The 18305-nt window shown below is 46.6% G+C and overlaps 1 protein-coding gene across 1 annotated transcript in view; it reads left to right on the top strand.

Moving 5' to 3' along the window:
• Nucleotides 1-6039: 6039 nt before the first annotated feature.
• BRDT (bromodomain testis associated) overlaps nt 6040-18305 on the top strand; it is a gene marked incomplete at its 3' end in the record, with an annotated part of 211867 nt that continues 199601 nt past the window's right edge. The window contains exon 1 of the mRNA XM_082265438.1: nt 6040-6165. Coding sequence (XP_082121564.1) covers nt 6055-6165 — 111 coding nt within the window. The 5' untranslated portion in view covers nt 6040-6054. The remainder of the gene's footprint in view (nt 6166-18305) is intronic.

The following is an 18305-nucleotide window of genomic DNA, read 5'->3' as shown; positions in this document are numbered from 1 at the left end:
ACTACAATAGTGTCACACGGAAATATCACAAAGAAAATATCAAATAATATAATAAAATCGATCGTGCTTCTAACAAAATGAATGTCCAAATCAATCAAATAAGATGAATCACTGTGTGAAACAACATGCACTCCTATGTGCAAAAAAAACTTTCACAAAAGAGTCCAAAATCAGGTGTGATGACTAAAGAAAGCGAAATCCAAAACTTGATGCTCTACAGTGTGCAGTGGCTGCTTACCTCAAACACACAGGGAAAACGCATGTGTGTATTCCAGAAACGTTAATAAGGCAGCCCTCCTCGGATGGATGGATGGATGGATGGCGGGATCTCTGTAGTCACTGATCGATGATGGATATCATAGGCACATAGGAGTGCATGTTGTTTCACACAGTGATTCATCTTATTTGGACATTTGTTTTGCAGCACCATTGTATTTTATGTAATTATGGTTTTATATTGTCATTGTGATATTGGCACTGTCTGATTACATTGCACACCAGCACATTTTGATTCATCACTGTTAGAAGCACGATCAATTTTATTATATTATTTGATATTTTCTGAAATTGCATGGGCGGGGGGGCCCCAAGAAAATGTTTGCCCAGGGTCCAATCCATATTAAAGACGGCCCTGGGAGGGGGTGATAATATAATTTTGATATTTTCGGTGGAAGTGGGAGGCCTGTCAGGTAGGCTGTATGGGGCCCCAGGATTTCTAGCGGCAGCCCTGGCTGCCTTTTTAATATAGGCTTTAACCTGTCGCACATCCGCAGCATTGTCTAGGGCAGCTTCCTTTTGAAGCAAGAGGCGCAAACAAGCTTCCCTGGCAGAACATGGGCCGAACAAGCCCAACAGGCCTTTTCCTTCTGGCGGGTCTGGTGAAGCAGCTCTGGAAGAAGAGGATCTCTTTCTGTGCCTACACCCTGATTTACTATTCTTGGAGGCCTTTCCGATGACATAACCTCTCTTTACTTGGGACTGAGTGACTACAGTGAGGTAAAGGGGATGACCTGGACCGTTCAGACAGGCTATTCTCCAGTCCATGGCGACTTTGAGACTTGGCACGTGCTGTCCGCTTCTTATCCTTTTGAACCTGGGGTGTTGACTTGGTACCTTTCTGAGGGCGTTATCTCGCCTTAGGCTCTTCCACCCCCCTGAAAAAAGACAGGAGAGCTGCTCTTGTATTTTTAAAAAAAAAAAAAAAAAAAAAACTTTTCCATGCAGGCATAAGTGCTAAAAGGCTGGCAGGGACCGACTGGGCAGCTGGAAGGCAAAAGAATCAACACTTAAAAACCAGGTGTAGGAAATTTAAGGAGACTCTCTCAGATTCACCAGGGCAGCAGAAGTACACAGGCTGCAATGCACACGAGGCTGAAGTTGGTTTCTTATTCACTGAAGTTATTCACTGTTTTTACTGCAGAGGAATAAGAGGAAAAAAGGTTTATTTGTCATAGTAATGTATAAGAAACTGCCGAATAAGAAACCAACTTCAGTGAATAAGAAACTTATTCCTCGTAGAAGGAAGCCCGCCGCAATATAGACAGCCACAATCAGCTGTGAGCATCCCGATGGTTGCCAGGCAACCTCCCTGCTATCGAGCGGGCCTGTCTCCGCTGCGTCACCCGCCGATACGCAGCAGCTTCTGTGGGACTACAGATGACAGCAAGCCCCATGAGAAAACTGGTACATCCCAGGAAAGGACCCATGATGAGTAGTTTGTCAAGCAGCCATGACAAAACGAGCAGTTATTTTAACTGCATAGCCGCCAGTCCTAGCACTAAGGACACCCACCACCTCGGGAGATTTAAAAGCCCATACGGGGGCTCTTCTGACACACGAGAGGCTGAACCCGAGCAGGGCGATCCAATTCATAAAGGAGGGAAAAAACTTTCCTGTGTTTTTTTTTTTTTTTTTTTTTTGCTTTTTACAAAAAGGCGTCTGGAGCGAGGACAAAAAAAAGTAAAAAACAAAAAAAAAAACAAAACACGTCCTTAGGCAGCCAGCCGCCTTTTGTAGGCTAAAAAAGTAGTCCTGGAGGGGGTCAGAACACACACGCACACGAACACTCGCACGAACGCACGCACACACACACACACACGCACATGCACACACACACACGCACATGCACACACACACACGCACATGCACACACACACACGCACACTCACACACACACCAAATAGTCTGTTCTGAACTGCATCAGCTTCTCTAGTATTTTATTTATTTTTTTAAAAAATAACCTTTCGAGTTTTTATTTGGCAGTGTGTACATTTGCCACTCTACATTCCAACCCTTGTAGCTGTCCCTTCAGAAAAATGTACCGCTCTTCTGGGTCAATCAACGTTTCCTCCCAAGGAGAACCTAACATCCTTTGCCATAACAATTGCTACACCCTTTTCTCTTATTTGGTGAGTCTCCATAGTAACAAACTGGGTAATAACAGTAAAACCTTGGATTGAGAGTAATTTGGTTTGAGAGCGCTTTGCAAGACAAGCAAATTTTTTAAATAAATTTTGACTTGATATACAAGCGATGTCTTGATATACAAGTAGCGTAATGTATAAAAAAGGAGAGGAGCCTCTAAAGCAGGGGTCCTCAAACTTTTTAAACAGTGGGCCAGTTCACGGTCCCTCAGACACTGTTGGGGGCCGGACTATAGTTTTGAAAAAAAAATATGAGCGAATTCCAATGCGCATATTTTTTATTGTTTTATTTATATAGTGGCTGCTGGTGCTGAAAATTTGTGGGGAGGCGCAAACAGAAAAATGTAATTAGCATTGCTTTGCGGCAAACGCTGTAAAAAATTGCGTGCCTTTGAGGTCACAAAAGTGCGAAAGGGGTCTTTAGTAATCAAGGTATAGTGTGCCCCCTTTTCAATGCAGAGAGACCAGCATGTTTCCTTTCAATGCAGAGAGACCAGCGTGCCGTGCCCCCTTTCAATGCAGAGCGACCAGTGTGCCCCCTTCAATGCGGAGACCATTGCGTTGTGCCCCCTTTCAATGCAGAGAGACCAGCGTGCCCCCTTCAATGCGGAGACCATCGCGCTGAGAGATCAGTGCACTTACCTCCGCAGCATCGGCGGCTTCTCCTCAGTCCCCCGCCTCCTCCTCAGCCAATGGCATGAGCTCTCCTTTCGGCCTATCAGGAAGCGGGTCTCGGCCCCGCTTCCTGATTGGCCAGGAGGAGGATCCGTGTGACAATAGCGAATTTTCATTCGCTGTTGTCACACAAATGGGTGGGTTAGGGCGCAGTGCTCTGCACCCGGGTCCACCCTTTTCTGAAGCCTATTAGAGCCTCTGGCTCTAATTACGTGTTTCATGAAAAAAAAAAAAACATTAATGATACATCCCGGCCGGCGGGCCGGGTTCAGGACCCTGGTGGGCCGCATGTGGCCCGCGGGCCGTAGTTTGAGGACCCCTGCTCTAAAGTGTAGCAATATGGTTACATTTAATGAAGGTTCAATATTTAGCAACTCACATGGTTGATGATTAAGAGGCACATCGAAGTATACCGGCATCTGGGGTAAAGCTGTCCACATAGACCATCCTCTGCACAGCCATCTTCATCATCCCTTCCCCGCTGCGCTCCACGAGTGATTTAAAGCCTCACTTCCAGATCACTCTACTGCAGGCTATTCTTCCCGGTCACGATTGCAGACTGACAGTGGTTGAGAGCCGGTGGTTCAGAAGATGGTCTATGTGGACAGCTTTACCCCGGATGCCTGCATACTTAGATGTGCCTCTTTAATCATCAACCATGTGAGTTGCTAAATATTGAACCTTCATTAAATGTAACCATATTGCTACACTTAGAGGCGTCTCTCTCTTCTATCTTATATTCTGTAACTCTGCTGTATTTTGCTTCTAATCCCCTTGGGAAGGCTGCATATTGTGGATGGACATTTTATGGTTACACAACCTATCACATTGCTATAATCTTTGTATATAGACTATAAACTGAAGGACTTGTGGAACGAATCATCTGAGTTTCCATTATTTCTTATGGGGAAATTTTTCTTTGATATAAGAGTGCTTTGGATTACAAGCATGTTTCCAGAACGAATTATGCTCGCAATCCAAGGTTTTACTGTATTTTGAATATAACTTCACATTTGTATCTTGTGCAATATGTGTCTCCTGGAGAAAAATTATGCCAGCAGAGTTCTTCTAGTACCTTTTTTTTTTTTTTTTTTTTTTTTTTGTCTTTTTTTGATTGGCGTATTTAATTCTCTTACATTTATATGTCAAAAAATTTAGGGTAGTCCTGCCATTTCTCCTTCTCCTCTCTCCTCCTGTACTTTAATTCCTCTCACCCTCAGTCTTATACGTGAATTCAGGTATAGGGGCAATTTCTGAGGGTTGTCCAGAGGGACTTATCCCAGAGATCAGAAGGGGGAACGACCTTAACAAATCATTTTTCAGGTTCTGCACAACATTTTTCTTCTTCATGCCATCCACTCCCCACTCTTCCTCTCCTTCCCCATACCCTTCTAGCCCTCCCCATTCCCCTCCTGCTCCCCCCCCCCTCTCCATTTCCCCCGGCTGGTCCTACCAACTTGTAAATCTGACTGACCCTAGAGTGGTTTATGGTGATCTCCTTCTTGGGCACTCCTTGCCCATCTACTTTTTTTTTTCCATTGAGTGGTGCCCATCTCCTTTTTTTTCCGTTGAGTGGTGCTCTAGCTAATGCGCTTGTTAGTCCCGATTCCCCCTCAGGGCCTACCAGTTAGCTTGGTTCACCTCCCCATCCATAGCTTCCTAACTTCTTTCCTTTTCCTCCTCCCCCCCCCCAGAGTCCCCTAAAATCTCCCCCCCATAGTTCTCTTCATTATGGCTTTTTTGTTTAGCTTCACCGTTCAGTTTTTTTTTTTTTTTTAGGCCAGTTGTTAGTGTACTTCATCCTGAGTTTTATCTTTTTTGTCCGAACCTCGGACCAAACTAGTATATTTAATATGGGCAGGCAGGAGCTGACATTTGGCTATACCCACGACCATTACCGATTTTTTTTTTTTTTTTTTTTTTGGCTGAAAGTGAGTGGATGTATACTAGGAGCATATTACAGCTGGCACGGCTTAGTGTTACATTAGGTGAATGAGCTCTTTTCATTTGTGTGATGATAAGTTTTTACTGAGAGCACTAGATATATTGTTTTTGTTCCCTATGGTGGACCATTTATATATGAGGAAAAACTGGGATCCTGATACATCCAGAGACAGCCATTCAGAGTTTGACTTTCCCCAATGGGGGAACAGCGTTCCGTGACTCTCTGGTGAAACGGGAATCAAAGCTGGAGGAAAAACTGGGATCCTTGTACATCTAGAGATCTCGGTCCATTCATTCAGAGTTTGACCATCCCTAATAGGAAACGGCGTTCTGTTTCACCAGAGAGTCAAAGGAGTCAAAGCTGGAGGTGAGCTGCTAGGAATCACTGGTGCTGTCTTTTTTGAGCACCTGTTTTTGAGCTGATTATCTCACACAGAGATGGCAGGATTACCGATGATCCTTTGGACTTGTTACGTTTATTATCCCTCACAGAGGTGGCTGGTCCCGCTCTTCTGTGGCTCCTCTGCACAGTACAGGCCTCCCTCGGACCCTGCTCGGTGCTGATGGTGGTCTTTTGGCTCGGTTCGGCTGTCTCCTTGACTCCGAGAGTCTCCCGCATGTCTCCGTGGGTTCTGGACTGCCTGGGCTCCTAAAGCCTGCCTGACGGGCACGTTCAGCGGCTCCTAGGTTCCCTCGGAGGGAAGAGAAGGGCAGGAGGGAAGGACTGTACCAGGCTAGGCACTGCATAGCAGGATGGCTCTATCACTGATACTTCTGATACTTTATTTTGTTCATCAAGGTAACATTGTTGGAAAACCATTTTACTTTTTGGGTTTCCTTGTGGTGTTTACAGTGTAGATTCATTGTTGAAGACCTCCTCCCATTTATCTGAAATTTACTATGCTTAGTTTTCATTATTTGCCATTTTTTTCTACTTTAGCTGTATTTTTATGTTTTTTGCTTTGTATGTTTTTTTGACTCTTAGGATTATTATCAAATCATAAAGAATCCTATGGATTTGAGTACCGTAAGGAAGAGGCTGGAGTACAACTACTATACAAATGCTATGGAGTGCATGAAAGATTTCAACACCATGTTCACTAACTGTTATATTTATAATAAGGTAATGTGGAATCGTTAAATTAAGGCTCTTGCCTCAGTAAGAACTCGAACCTAGTGGTTTGGTTGTAAAAAAAGATGAAAAGATTCATTCCAAAACTTTTTTCAATGACTCCCACTGAAGCTGTATATACAGGTATAATGTGTCATTAACTTGTAATGTGTAGGGCCTTGCACCTGGTAAAATAAAGATTCACTAGTGTGTGTAAAACTATTTGTGTATGTATATATTGTGGCAGAGCGTTGCCCTACCAGGGTCTAGAAAGAGATTATGACCCAGAATTCTCAACCAGGCAGGTTGAGGAGCTCCAGGGAGCTTGGGTCATAGAAGAAGCTGGCTTTTCAGTTTTGAGCGAGCTGAAAAGGGAGCATTGTCTCCCATGTGCCCTTTGTCCCAGCCTCCCGGGCAAAGTTAACTAGCAAAGCAAGTCTGCGTTTGGGAAACCTGCTCTGAGTGCCAGGAGAGAGCAACAGGCTTACCAGAAGTTTGAAAAGAGTGTGGTTTCCCATAGCAATGCCTGTGATGTCAGACCTGTGGATCGCTTGAGAAAGAGATTGTCTACAGAAGATGGCGGCAAAGCCAGGATAAGAAAGGGAAGCCCGCAAAGTGCAGCGGGGAAGCGTGCCATTTCCCTTGCAACCGGAGAAAGTGTGCAATCCAGGAGGAGGAGGAGCTACAGGGTAGAGGTGTCTCATCCTCCCCATAGAGATGCAAGCAAGTTTCTGCATGTTGGGAGTTGCTAGGAGAGAAACTCCCTCAGAACAGGTCACAAAGTACCATGCCTGGAATGTGGTCAACTGGGGCATGGGATTTTTTTTCTTGTCTAAGGCTTTGGAATACAGCTGGAGATAATGTTGTCGAGCAAGAGTCTTTGCAAACACAGCTGTTTAAAAGGGTTTGTTATCACCCCTGGCAACAGTAAGGAAATTCATTTTGTGCCTGCAGGGGGTGCTATAGAGGAGATGCCTGCTGTAATTTTACAATTACATGTAAGTGCAGCAAAAGAGTCCACAAACTGAAATGAACATGGCAAAACCTGTTACACTGATGGACAAAAGATATATGTAAAGTGCGCTATCTTAAATATGCATAAATATCATTGAATAAATTAGATGAAAAATAATGTATGAGCAAATAATTATACTTTAAAAGCAAAAATGTATCCAACCTAAAAACCCACACAAATGAACAGTATAATAGTGTTGTAAATAGGAAAAATGGGAGTTCCTAAAAAAAAAACTGAATGTAAAAGACACAATAGTGAATTCCTTATAGTATATTCAAACTTAGTCCCAAGTAAAGTCCCACGTAAAGTCCTACTCAGTGACACATCTAAAATGGGTTGATAAAAAGTCCAGGTGCTCTGATTGTTAATAAAGGTAGTAGCCGCTTACTAGCAAGCTGCAGGTAAGCAGCTGTGAGTGAACTGACTTCTTAATGCAGGAATGCAATTCCCCCTCCGTTTGGGTTATCAAGCCGACATCCTCTTCCCAGAAGCAGCTGATGTAAAGGTGAACGAACAGGCTCCCCCTTTCGCTCTCTGCTCAAGCTGACATCTTAAGGCTACATTCACACCTGAATATTAAAAAAGAATAGCGCAACCATGCAAAAGAAATGACTATCAAATATGGAGACAATCCATAAATAAAAATGGGGATTTAGTTCCACCATATGGCCATATCGTGCTCAAGCCCACCACTGCGTCAAAGTACCCCATTATCGGTGGGTCCTACACTATCCATAATAACATTCACACCTGAGCGTAGCGTTTTCGCACGTATTTTACCGCGACTTTTACCGCAAGTTTTTTTACTGCGATTTTACAGGCGTTTTTACAGGCGTTTTTTGTGCAGGCCTTTTTAGATTGAATAGAAACCAATGGAAAACGCCTGTAATCTGCCCAAAAAGAAGCTCATGTACTTTTTTTGAGCGTTGGGGGTTTTGCTTACAGCGTCAAAACGCTCAGATGTGAACAGGGACCATTGAAATGAATAGGATTTGTCTTGTTGGGCGTTTTGAGAGCTGATCCTAGAGCAGAAAAACTCCCCAAAAACGCCCCAAAACGCCTAGATGTGAACGGAGCCTTAATGCAGCAGCTGGCGGCTCCATAGTCAAGAGCCATAACTGTTCTTGCCTATGGAGCCCCGCCAGCTGCTGCATTGAAGATGTCAGCTTGAGCAGAGAGCAAAAGGGGGTCTGGATTGTACTCTGAAAAGCCTGTTTGTTCACCTTTTACATCAGCTGCTTCACATGTCTTTCACATTTTTGTTTTTCTGATTTTAAATATAACAATAAATTTAGTATATTTAAAAAAAAAAATTGTCTATTGGCACCTTAAAAATCCCCAACCCAATTTTCTCTTCCTCCCTTTCCATGGGTGGTTGAGTTTTCCTATTTTTGCAATTGGGATGTGGTGCCTTTTTGGGTTTTTTTCCAGACGAAATTTCCTATCTTCATGTCCCTCCAGAGCTGCTGTTCTCTCCCGCAATGTCTGCAAGTCATGTCTAATAAACGATACTTCGAATATCACTCCTTTTTATCATTTGTGAGGGCTGTAATAGAGGAGTTACAAGTGGTCATGGCTATAATATTATCCCGCAGTGTGGGCTCTGGGTCTTCCCCAGTAATAAGCTCCAACGAGCAGGGCCCTCTGATTCCTCCTGTATTGAATTGTACTGTAACTGTATTGTCTTCCCCACACTGTAAAGCGCTGTGCAAACTGTTGGCGCTATATAAATCCTGTATAATAATAATAATAATAATAGATGTTTGCATAATGCAGGGGTCAGAGGCCATATTCGTGTCCCATGCTGTAATTATGGCTGATTGTGTCCTCCAACAGTGCCGTATCGCCGTCATCCCCACTAACCCCCCCGAAAGTCCTCCGACACGGGACCCCTTCAATGAGGAGCATGAGAAAAGTTTCTGTGCAGCCTCCTTGTAACTCTCCTTCATGAGGAGACGGGCAGCCGCGTCCTCTTGCCCAGACATGTCCGGAGCTGACCGAGCGGATTTAGGCCTCTTGGACGTGCTGCGGCGCGGGTAATGTGTTCAGGTCAGATCCGCTCTCCCTCACCAAGTTATCGGTAATGATTGTGACCAGTTCGAGTAAGGGCTCTTTCACACGGTCCGCCTCCGTAGGCGGATCCGTGTTGCTCAGCGGGGATCGATCCGCGATCCCCGCTGAGCCGGCGGATGACAGCTCGTCTCCGCTTGCGGAGAGGGAGGTGTCGCAGCCCCCGCTGCCCTCTATGGGGGATCAGATGAGAGCGGACCGCCTGTCCGCTCTCATCTGATCCGATTACTGAACGGATGGAAAAATAGGGTTTCCATCCGTCCAGATTTCACGGACAGGATCGGATGTGGATGGCAGCGCATCCGATCCTGTCTGTGAAATCCGCTGCCCCATAGAGCTGCATGGAGGATCCGATCAGATCCGCCTAAAAAAACTGACAGGCGGATCTGATCGGATCGCCCGTGTGAAAGAGGCCTTAGTTTAGCTGCCACCCAGAGGATTAAATTGGGATCTTCAGCGGAGAATGCAAGGAACACGTCCTGTTACATCCGCTGCTCAGCCATGCCCCCTATCAACCTATGTTATATGTGTCACTGTGTGGGACTTTACTTAGGACTAAGTTTGAATATACTAGAAGAATTCACTATTGTCTTTTTACATTCAGTTTTTTAGGAATTCATATTTCTTTTTTACAACACTATCACACTGTTCACTTGTGAGTTTTTTTTTAGGTTGGACACATTTTTGCTTTTTAAAGTATTTGTTCATACATTATTTTCCATCATATTTATTTGCTGATTTTTAGGATAGCGCACTTTACATATATCTTTTTCCCCACCTCTAATCTTTACATATTTTTTTTCATACCTACACTGATAGGTAAGACTGTTGTTAGTCATGAGACTATGTGATTGCTCACACTGGAGTGGAAGTGACCCCAACAGGTCGATCCACTGTCTATGTAGAAAAGGACTTGCCTTGCTGCAGTGCCCTGTCCAGTGGGGAGGCAAGTGTTAAAATTGAATCTGATAATGTAATGCTTATTAAGAGCATGAATTTGCTTCTGTGTGTACACCTAAGTCAATTGAACAAGGTTCTGAGTTTAATAAGGTAGTGGTGACTGCTGAGCAGGGTATGCTATCTCCTCAAGCAACAAGATATAAGGCCACAGAGGTGTTTCTAGAAACCTCCAGGGAGCTCTGTGTGTTAGAGCCAGAGGTTGCCCGGGACAACTATGGTGCCACTCTGATAGACAAGAGGGTTCTTGAACCTGGTGATGAGAATGTAAATGTTGAATTGAAAATGTTTGAAAATACCCATGGTGATAATGGGTTACTGCAGTCTGTCAATGCTGGCAATGAATGGTATGAAGTGTCCATGAGTTTAATAAAGCGCCACCACAGCAAGGGGGTAAGTTTTTAGTATTGCAGTCTGCTGTGGTTTAAAATGTATTGCCACAGCCGCCTAGTTTGCACAAAAGTGACGTGTAATGGGTCTGATGCGGAACCACTCTCTCCCTCTGGGTCTCCTTGGGCAGTTGGTATTGCATAATACCACTGATGGGAGCACAGAGAAAACAGACTGTGACAGATGGGCAACTAACTTTATTGGGAAAAGGCCCCTTTTGGTAACAGTGGAGCAGACGTGATTTCTGTGGTGCCAGATGAAGGGCCTGCAGAGCAACTTTTATGCAAGGGTGCACTTGCTACTGCAGATATCCTTCCAAGATGGAAGCGCCAAGTAAGAGGGAGCGTGCAGAAGAAGTCATGTCTGTGATCACAAAGGGCCTAATGATGTGATAATGGATGATGCTGTGCTAAATAAGCGGATGATGGTAGAAATGCCAGATGGCACAGGTAAAAATGAAGTGATTGTGGTCACGGATCTAAATGTTACTTTCTCTATCGCTCATTGACAGACGTAGTCTTCTTGATTCTCAAGAGCTGGGTTATGTTGTCTCCGCAGGAGTAGGACTAGGCAGAAAGACAAAACGTTCTGGCTCCACCTTAGGGGCAGTCCCTGAGGGTATATCCTCCCTCTCTCTGCTACAGGGAATCAGTTTTTTTCTGTCTAGTCAGGAGTAAGGACCTAAGTTCCTTGCTAGGATCTTTTGGTCCTGGCAAGACTTTTTTTCTTTAGAAAAAGACATTTTTTTAGGTAGTTTTTCTCCAGTGTTTTTCCTGTGAGATCTTCAAGCAAAAATGCCGGACTGGGCGACACTTGTGGTCACCCCAGCCGGCCTACGAGCGCGCGCAGACCATTGCATTGCGCTTGGTCGGCCGCGACACATTCAAGTAAGTATGCGGGGCCGGGCGCCGGGCTGGATGTTGAGATCCAGTGGTCACCCCGGTTTCTGCCTACGAGCGCGTGCAGACCAGAGCTCCGCGCTGGGTCGGCCGCGACGGAGTCCCAGTGGAGGGACTGACCTTGCGAGTTAAAAGTCTCGCTTGGACGCCAGGAACCAGAGAGTCAAGGCGTCCGGAGTGGTCCACAACCCCCCACCCCGGTGGAGAGGGTATTGTGAAGAGAGGGTGCCTGTCGGTTTGGTATGGTGAGTAAACGTTCCCTTTTTTCTTTCCTCGTTATGAGGCAGTATGAATTATGGGCCCCTCCATATATGGTCAGTATATATCTGATACTAAAAAGTCCCCCTTGTAAATACAGCATGTGTTTGTGGGAAGTGGACTTGGTTTGAGAGCTAACACTCTACCCAGCAGACTGTAACATTACAGCAGACATAGGAGGTATAATCCTACCTTATTTGTAGTGTATCTCCTGTAGATCCATATATCGCCACTTAGCAGAGATGCAGGTGGATCTGCTGGGAAAACGATTTCGGCGGTCCGCCGCCATTTTGCCGTAGACCAAGTGCATGTATGTCCTCAGGTCACGCCGGCCGCCATGTTTTTGGAGTCTTATGTCTCTTCTATGGGGGCGGCCATGTTTCGTGAGCCCAGCTACCTCGTGGAGAGCTGGGAACGCCGGAAGGCGTACACAGGGGGCGGAGCCACGTCCTTCTACCCGGGAAAAAGCAACAGCTCCTTCCAGTCTGTAAAAGACAGACGCTGACTGCAGTTGGTTGGAAACTTCACTGCATCGGTTGGTGAGCCTTGGGGGTCCCTCTCTCTCTCTGTGGGATCGAGAAGCAGGTACTCTGAGGGGCGCTATTGCGCTAGGGGGAGACACACAAAAAAAAAAAAAAAAAAAAGTTTTTTTGTTTTTGCTGGCAAAGGTGTCCTGAATTAACATGGACCCTGCCACTCATGTATCTCCTCCGGATCCCCTCGAGGGGTCTGCAGGATCCTCCAGCACCCCACTGACAATTGAATCATTGTCAGCTATTATGGAAACTTTTGTGTCCCGGGTGGAAGTGGCTTGTCGGGGACAGGGCGCAAGAAAGCGACCCCCGCCTAGCCCCTTATTATCTGAAACCTCGGATTCAGACTCTGAGCCTATTTCTTTTTTTTTTTTTTAATTTTCTTTATTAAAGATTTTCAACATACAAAACTTTATTAATACAATAATATCATCCCTCCTTAAATGGGGGGATTTAAACTATATGCATACATCTCCCTTACTTTTTCCCCCTCCCCTCCCCTCTCCCCCTCCCCCCCCTTGCGGAAGATACTTAATGAGCCCTTATTTCTCCTTTTTTATACTCTTGCCATACTTCCCAAATCTCTATTCTATTTTCATACTCTTGGTCCTGTTCTCCCCAGGGTTTTAATAATTCTAATTTTCTTGTTGTCTCCACCCGTGATATCCATTCTTTATTTGATGGGGCTCTCTGAGCCTATTTCTGCAGTTGCAGGTACTTCATCTGGGATTGGTGTCTCGGGTCCTGTCTCTTCAGACAGCGAGGAGGATGTTTCGGCATCAGCCATAGCCCGAGAGGAAGCGTTGGTAAACGCACTCATTGTATCTGTTCAAGAAACCTTAAGATTACAGGGTATTCCATCGGAAATAGCTGAAACTGAAATCCCTTTTGGGACTAAAAAACGCATCAAAGTGGCGAAGGTTTTTCCATTGCCCAAATGTTTTGGCATTCCAATCGAAGAAGAATGGCGTCTGCCAAAACGCACTTTTACTATTTCTAAACGCATTAACAGGCGTTATCCGTTTGAGGAAACCCTCATTAAGAAATGGACAGAACCACCTGTGGTGGATTCACCAATTGCTAGATTGAATAAAGCCACGGTTATTCCTCTAGAAGACGCTCCGTCTTTTAAAGATCCAGTGGATCGCAAGATAGAAGCTATGTCTCGCACCATGTTTTCCTTGATTGGATCAGCTTTCAGACCTATAATAGCTATTGGTCTGGTTTCGCAGGCTGTAACTGAATGGACCAAGTGGTTACGCCGGGACTTAGAAGAGGTCCCTCAGGCGGTATCAGATTTGTTGGAACAAATGATACAGGGGTTACAGTTTGTGTGTGATGCGGCGTTAGACGCCACTCCATTATTGGCGCGAGCATCAGTCTCAGCAGTGGTTCTCAGGCGTACACTGTGGCTAAAAGGTTGGTTAGCCGACCAAGGTTCCAAAAAAGCATTGGCTAATATCCCCTTTTTAGGAGAGCGTCTATTTGGAGCCAACTTAGATGAGATCATTAAGGATCTCACGGGTGGAAAGAGCACCTTTTTTTACCGCAAAATTTTAAAGGTAAAGGAACTCGTCAAAGACGAGGGCCTTCTTTTTCTGCTCACAAGAGGTTTTTTCGTCCCGCGGGTGAAAAAATTAAGTCCTCCAAAGCTCCTGCAGGAGGCGTCAGGGGTCGTTGGTCGGGCAAGCAAAAGCCCGCCCCTTCCAGACCTGAAGATAAACCGTCCAAAGCCTGAAGGTGCGCCCCCACCCATAACTGGGGTGGGGGGACGTCTTCGCCGGTTCCCGGATCCATGGCTTTCCAGAATCCCGGACAAATGGGTTTGCGAAGTCATAAGGTCAGGGTACAAGATCGAGTTTCGATCTCTCCCACCGGCGCGATTCTTCCCTTCCAATATCCGACTATCCCCGGATCGTTTAGAAGATCTGCGGAGAGCAGTCACAGATTTACTACAACAAGGAGTGGTAGTCCACGTTCCTTGGACAGAACGGTTTCAAGGGTTTTATTCAAACCTATTTACAATACCCAGGAAAGAGGGCAAAGTGCGTCCAATTCTGGACTTAAGGGCACTCAATTCTTTTGTCAACATAAGAAGATTCAGAATGGAGTCCATTCGCACAGTAGCAGCCTTCCTGCATCCAGGGGATGTCCTAGCGTCCATAGACATCAAGGACGCATATCTTCACATTCCCATTTTCGCAGGGCATCAGCGATTTCTACGCTTTTCCGTAGAAGAGAACCACTATCAGTTTGTGGCGTTACCTTTCGGTCTCGCCACGGCTCCGCGGGACTTCACGAAGGTGTTGGCCCCAATGTTGGCACTACTGCGCCAAAGAGGCATATCGATTCTTGGTTACCTAGACGATCTTCTGCTTCATGCAGAGCCTCCTCAGACCTTGCTACAAAACATAGAAATTACTATGATTTCTTTACAGGAATTCGGGTGGCTGGTGAACCAGCAAAAGTCATTTCTGGTTCCCACCCAGAGGCTCGAATATCTGGGTCTAATTCTAGACACAGTCAGGACAAGAGTTTTCCTTCCGGTAGGGAAACTCCGAAAGATTCAATCAGCAGTCCAGTTGTTACTGTCCAACAGCTGGTCTTCCCTTCGGACTTGCATGAGGGTTCTGGGGTTAATGGTGGCTTCCTTCGAAGCAGTCCCATTTGCCCAGTCCCATACCCGAATTCTTCAGCAAGAGATTCTTCTCAGATGTAATCGGAATCCGGAATCCCTGGACAATCCGATCCGATTGAGCAAACAGACCAGAGAGTCTCTGGTCTGGTGGCTTCGGTCTCCGATGCTCAGCCAGGGAAAGTCATTTCTGCCAATATATTGGACGATAGTGACCACGGATGCCAGCCTATCCGGATGGGGAGGAATTCTCGGTCAGTTATCTGTCCAGGGACTTTGGTCCCCGGAAGAATCCAGATTGCCGATAAATGTATTGGAACTGAGAGTGATCAGACTTTGTCTGATTCACTGGACCGAGCAGCTCCAGGGCAGCCCGGTTCGGATCAAGTCGGACAATGCCACGGCCGTGGCTTATGTCAATCACCAGGGGGGCACCAAGAGTGTCCGAGCGGCCAAAGAAGTGGCTTGCATTCTTCGCTGGGCGGAACGGTTTGTTCCAGCGATCTCTGCGGTGTTCATTCCGGGGGTGGAGAATTGGCAGGCAGATTATCTCAGCCGTCAGACTCTGGATCAGGGGGAATGGTCCCTCCATCCAGACGTTTTCCACCAGTTGTGCCTACGGTGGGGCACCCCGGATGTGGATCTGTTGGCATCACGATTCAACAGGAAAGTTCAGAGATTCGTGGCTCGCTCCCGCGATCCTCTAGCAGAGACCACAGACGCACTGATCGCCCCGTGGGGGCAATACCAGCTAATGTATGCCTTCCCTCCTCTCGCGTTACTGCCAAGACTTCTTCGCAGGATAGAGGAGGAAGGAATTCCAGTAATTCTGGTAGCTCCGGACTGGCCTCGTCGAGCTTGGTACGCCGACGTGGTCAGACTGGTGGCGGACGTCCCGTGGAGACTTCCTCTCAGGGAGGACCTACTGTCTCAGGGACCGATCTTCCATCCTGCTTTACGATCGCTGGCTTTAACGGCCTGGCTATTGAGACCCAGGTGCTGAAGGACAAAGGTTTGTCAGCTTCAGTTATTCCTACTCTAGTTGAAGCAAGGAAAGCGACTTCCAGAAAGATTTATCATCGCACATGGAAGTCCTACATTGCATGGTGTGAACCTTTGGGGTTCCGTCCTCGGTCTTATTCGATTAGTCGAATATTGGCTTTTCTGCAACAAGGGGTTGAGCAGAAACTGGCCTTGAGTACTATCAAGGGTCAGGTCTCAGCATTAGCTATCTTCTTTCAGAAGCCTTTGGCTACTCATTCCTTGGTGCGGAATTTCATCCAGGGGGTGCGACATCTGGCTCCGCCAGTGCACGTGCCGTTACCCCCCTGGGATCTTAATTTAGTGTTGTCGGTTCTTCAGAAACCTCCCTTTGAAGATATTAGGGAGATTCCTCTACCTACGTTGTCCCAGAAGGTGGCCTTCTTGGTGGCTATTACTTCTGCACGCAGGGTGTCAGAACTGGCCGCATTATCTTGTCATTCACCATATCTGGTGGTTCATAGAGATAAGGTGGTTCTTCGTCCGAATCCATCCTTCCTACCAAAAGTGGTTTCAGAATTTCATCTGAATGAAGAAATTGTGTTACCTTCCCTGTGTCCTAAGCCCAGTCATCCTCGGGAGTTTGCTTTACACTCCTTGGATGTGGTCTGGGCGATCAGGGTATACTTGAAAACGACAGACTCGTTTCGCAAGACGGATTCACTTTTTGTGATCCCGGATGGACCCAAAAAGGGGTTGCCTGCATCTGCCGCGACCATTTCCAGATGGATCAGACAGACGGTAGTACAGGCTTATTCTATTAAGGGTCGGGAGCCCCCGTTCCCTGTTAAGGCGCACTCCACTCGGGCGCTTAGTGCGTCATGGGCCTTTCGCCATCAGGCGTCAGTGGTCCAGGTGTGCAAGGCGGCTACCTGGTCGTCGGTGCATACCTTTACAAAACATTATAAAGTTGATGTAATGGCATCGTCTGATGCCTCGTTTGGCCGCAAGGTTTTGCAGGCCGCAATTTGAGGAGACCAGTGGTCTACCTCGAGGGTTTTTTCCGTTGGAAATTTTTCTTTTAGTCTCATTCTTTGTTTATAATGAGCCTTTAAAACTTCTAGTTTGGCACCGGTTGGGCCTTCTAGATTGGATTTGATTTTGTCAATCCCACCCCTCATTTGTGGCACTGCTTCTGGATGTCCCAGCTCTTGAGAATCAAGAAGACTACGTCTGTCAATGAGCGATAGAGAAAAATGGATTTTTGTAAGATCTTACCGTAAAATCCTTTTCTCTTAAGCTCATTGACAGACGTAGTACCCGCCCTCTATCATTGAGTTGGGTTGGGTTAAATTCTCTGTTACTGCTTTAGAACAGAACTGATTCCCTGTAGCAGAGAGAGGGAGGATATACCCTCAGGGACTGCCCCTAAGGTGGAGCCAGAACGTTTTGTCTTTCTGCCTACTCCTGCGGAGACAACATAACCCAGCTCTTGAGAATCAAGACTATGTCTGTCAATGAGCTTAAGAGAAAAGGATTTTACAGTAAGATCTTACAAAAATCCATTTTTACATGATGGTCAGGTGTCAGGACAGTTGTCGGCAGTGGAGTTGGTGTATAGTTAAAGAGGAAGTAAAGCTTCCTCTGTAACTTTGTACCTATAGGTAAGCCTACGATAAGGCTTTCCTATAGGTAGTGTAAGTATATCCTAAACTACAAGGTTTAGGATATATTTACTTTGCATGCAGCCATTGACATCACTGGCGCATGCAGGGCCGGCCTTTGGGGTGTGCGAGCTGTGCGGCCGCACAGGCCGCCATGGGCAATAGGGGCGCCGTGCGGCCATCACAGCTCGCAAATGATGAAGCCGCACAGCGGGAGGTATGCGGCGACCGCGGCCTGGAGAGGGTTAACACAGGCCGCCGCTTACCTTCCGCTGTGCGGCTGTACCTGTGTCTCCGAGTTCCGACTCTCTGCACGGCTGAGCTGTGTATCTCACACACAGCTCCGCTTCAGGGACACGAGAGGAGAGAGAGAGAGATCGTCCTCCTCCCCCCCTCCCCTCTCCTCCTGGGTCTGCCCCGCCCACACTCTCCGGGGATGTGTGGGCGGGAATTTTAACACTACACAGAAGAAAAGCTGCAGCGTGAGCCTTCATCCTGGGGTAAGTAAGCTTACCCTCTCTCCTGCCCCAGTAACAAATGTAAGGGGGGCTCTGAAGTAAGGCGTGGGGGGCTGTGATGTAAGGGGGGTCTGGGGGGGTCTCTGATGTAATGGGGGTATGTGGGGAGCTCTGATGTAAGGGGGGGGGCTCTGATGTAAGGGGGGGCTCGGAAGTAAGGGCTGGTCTGTGGGGGGCTCTGATGTAAGGGGGGTCTCTGATGTAAGGGGGTCTGTGGTGGGCTCTGATGTAA

The sequence above is a fragment of the Pelophylax lessonae genome (genome assembly GCF_965119305.1).
Source record: "Pelophylax lessonae genome assembly, chromosome: 8".
Lineage (NCBI taxonomy): Eukaryota > Metazoa > Chordata > Amphibia > Anura > Ranidae > Pelophylax > Pelophylax lessonae.
This window is presented reverse-complemented; position numbering and strand designations above follow the sequence as displayed.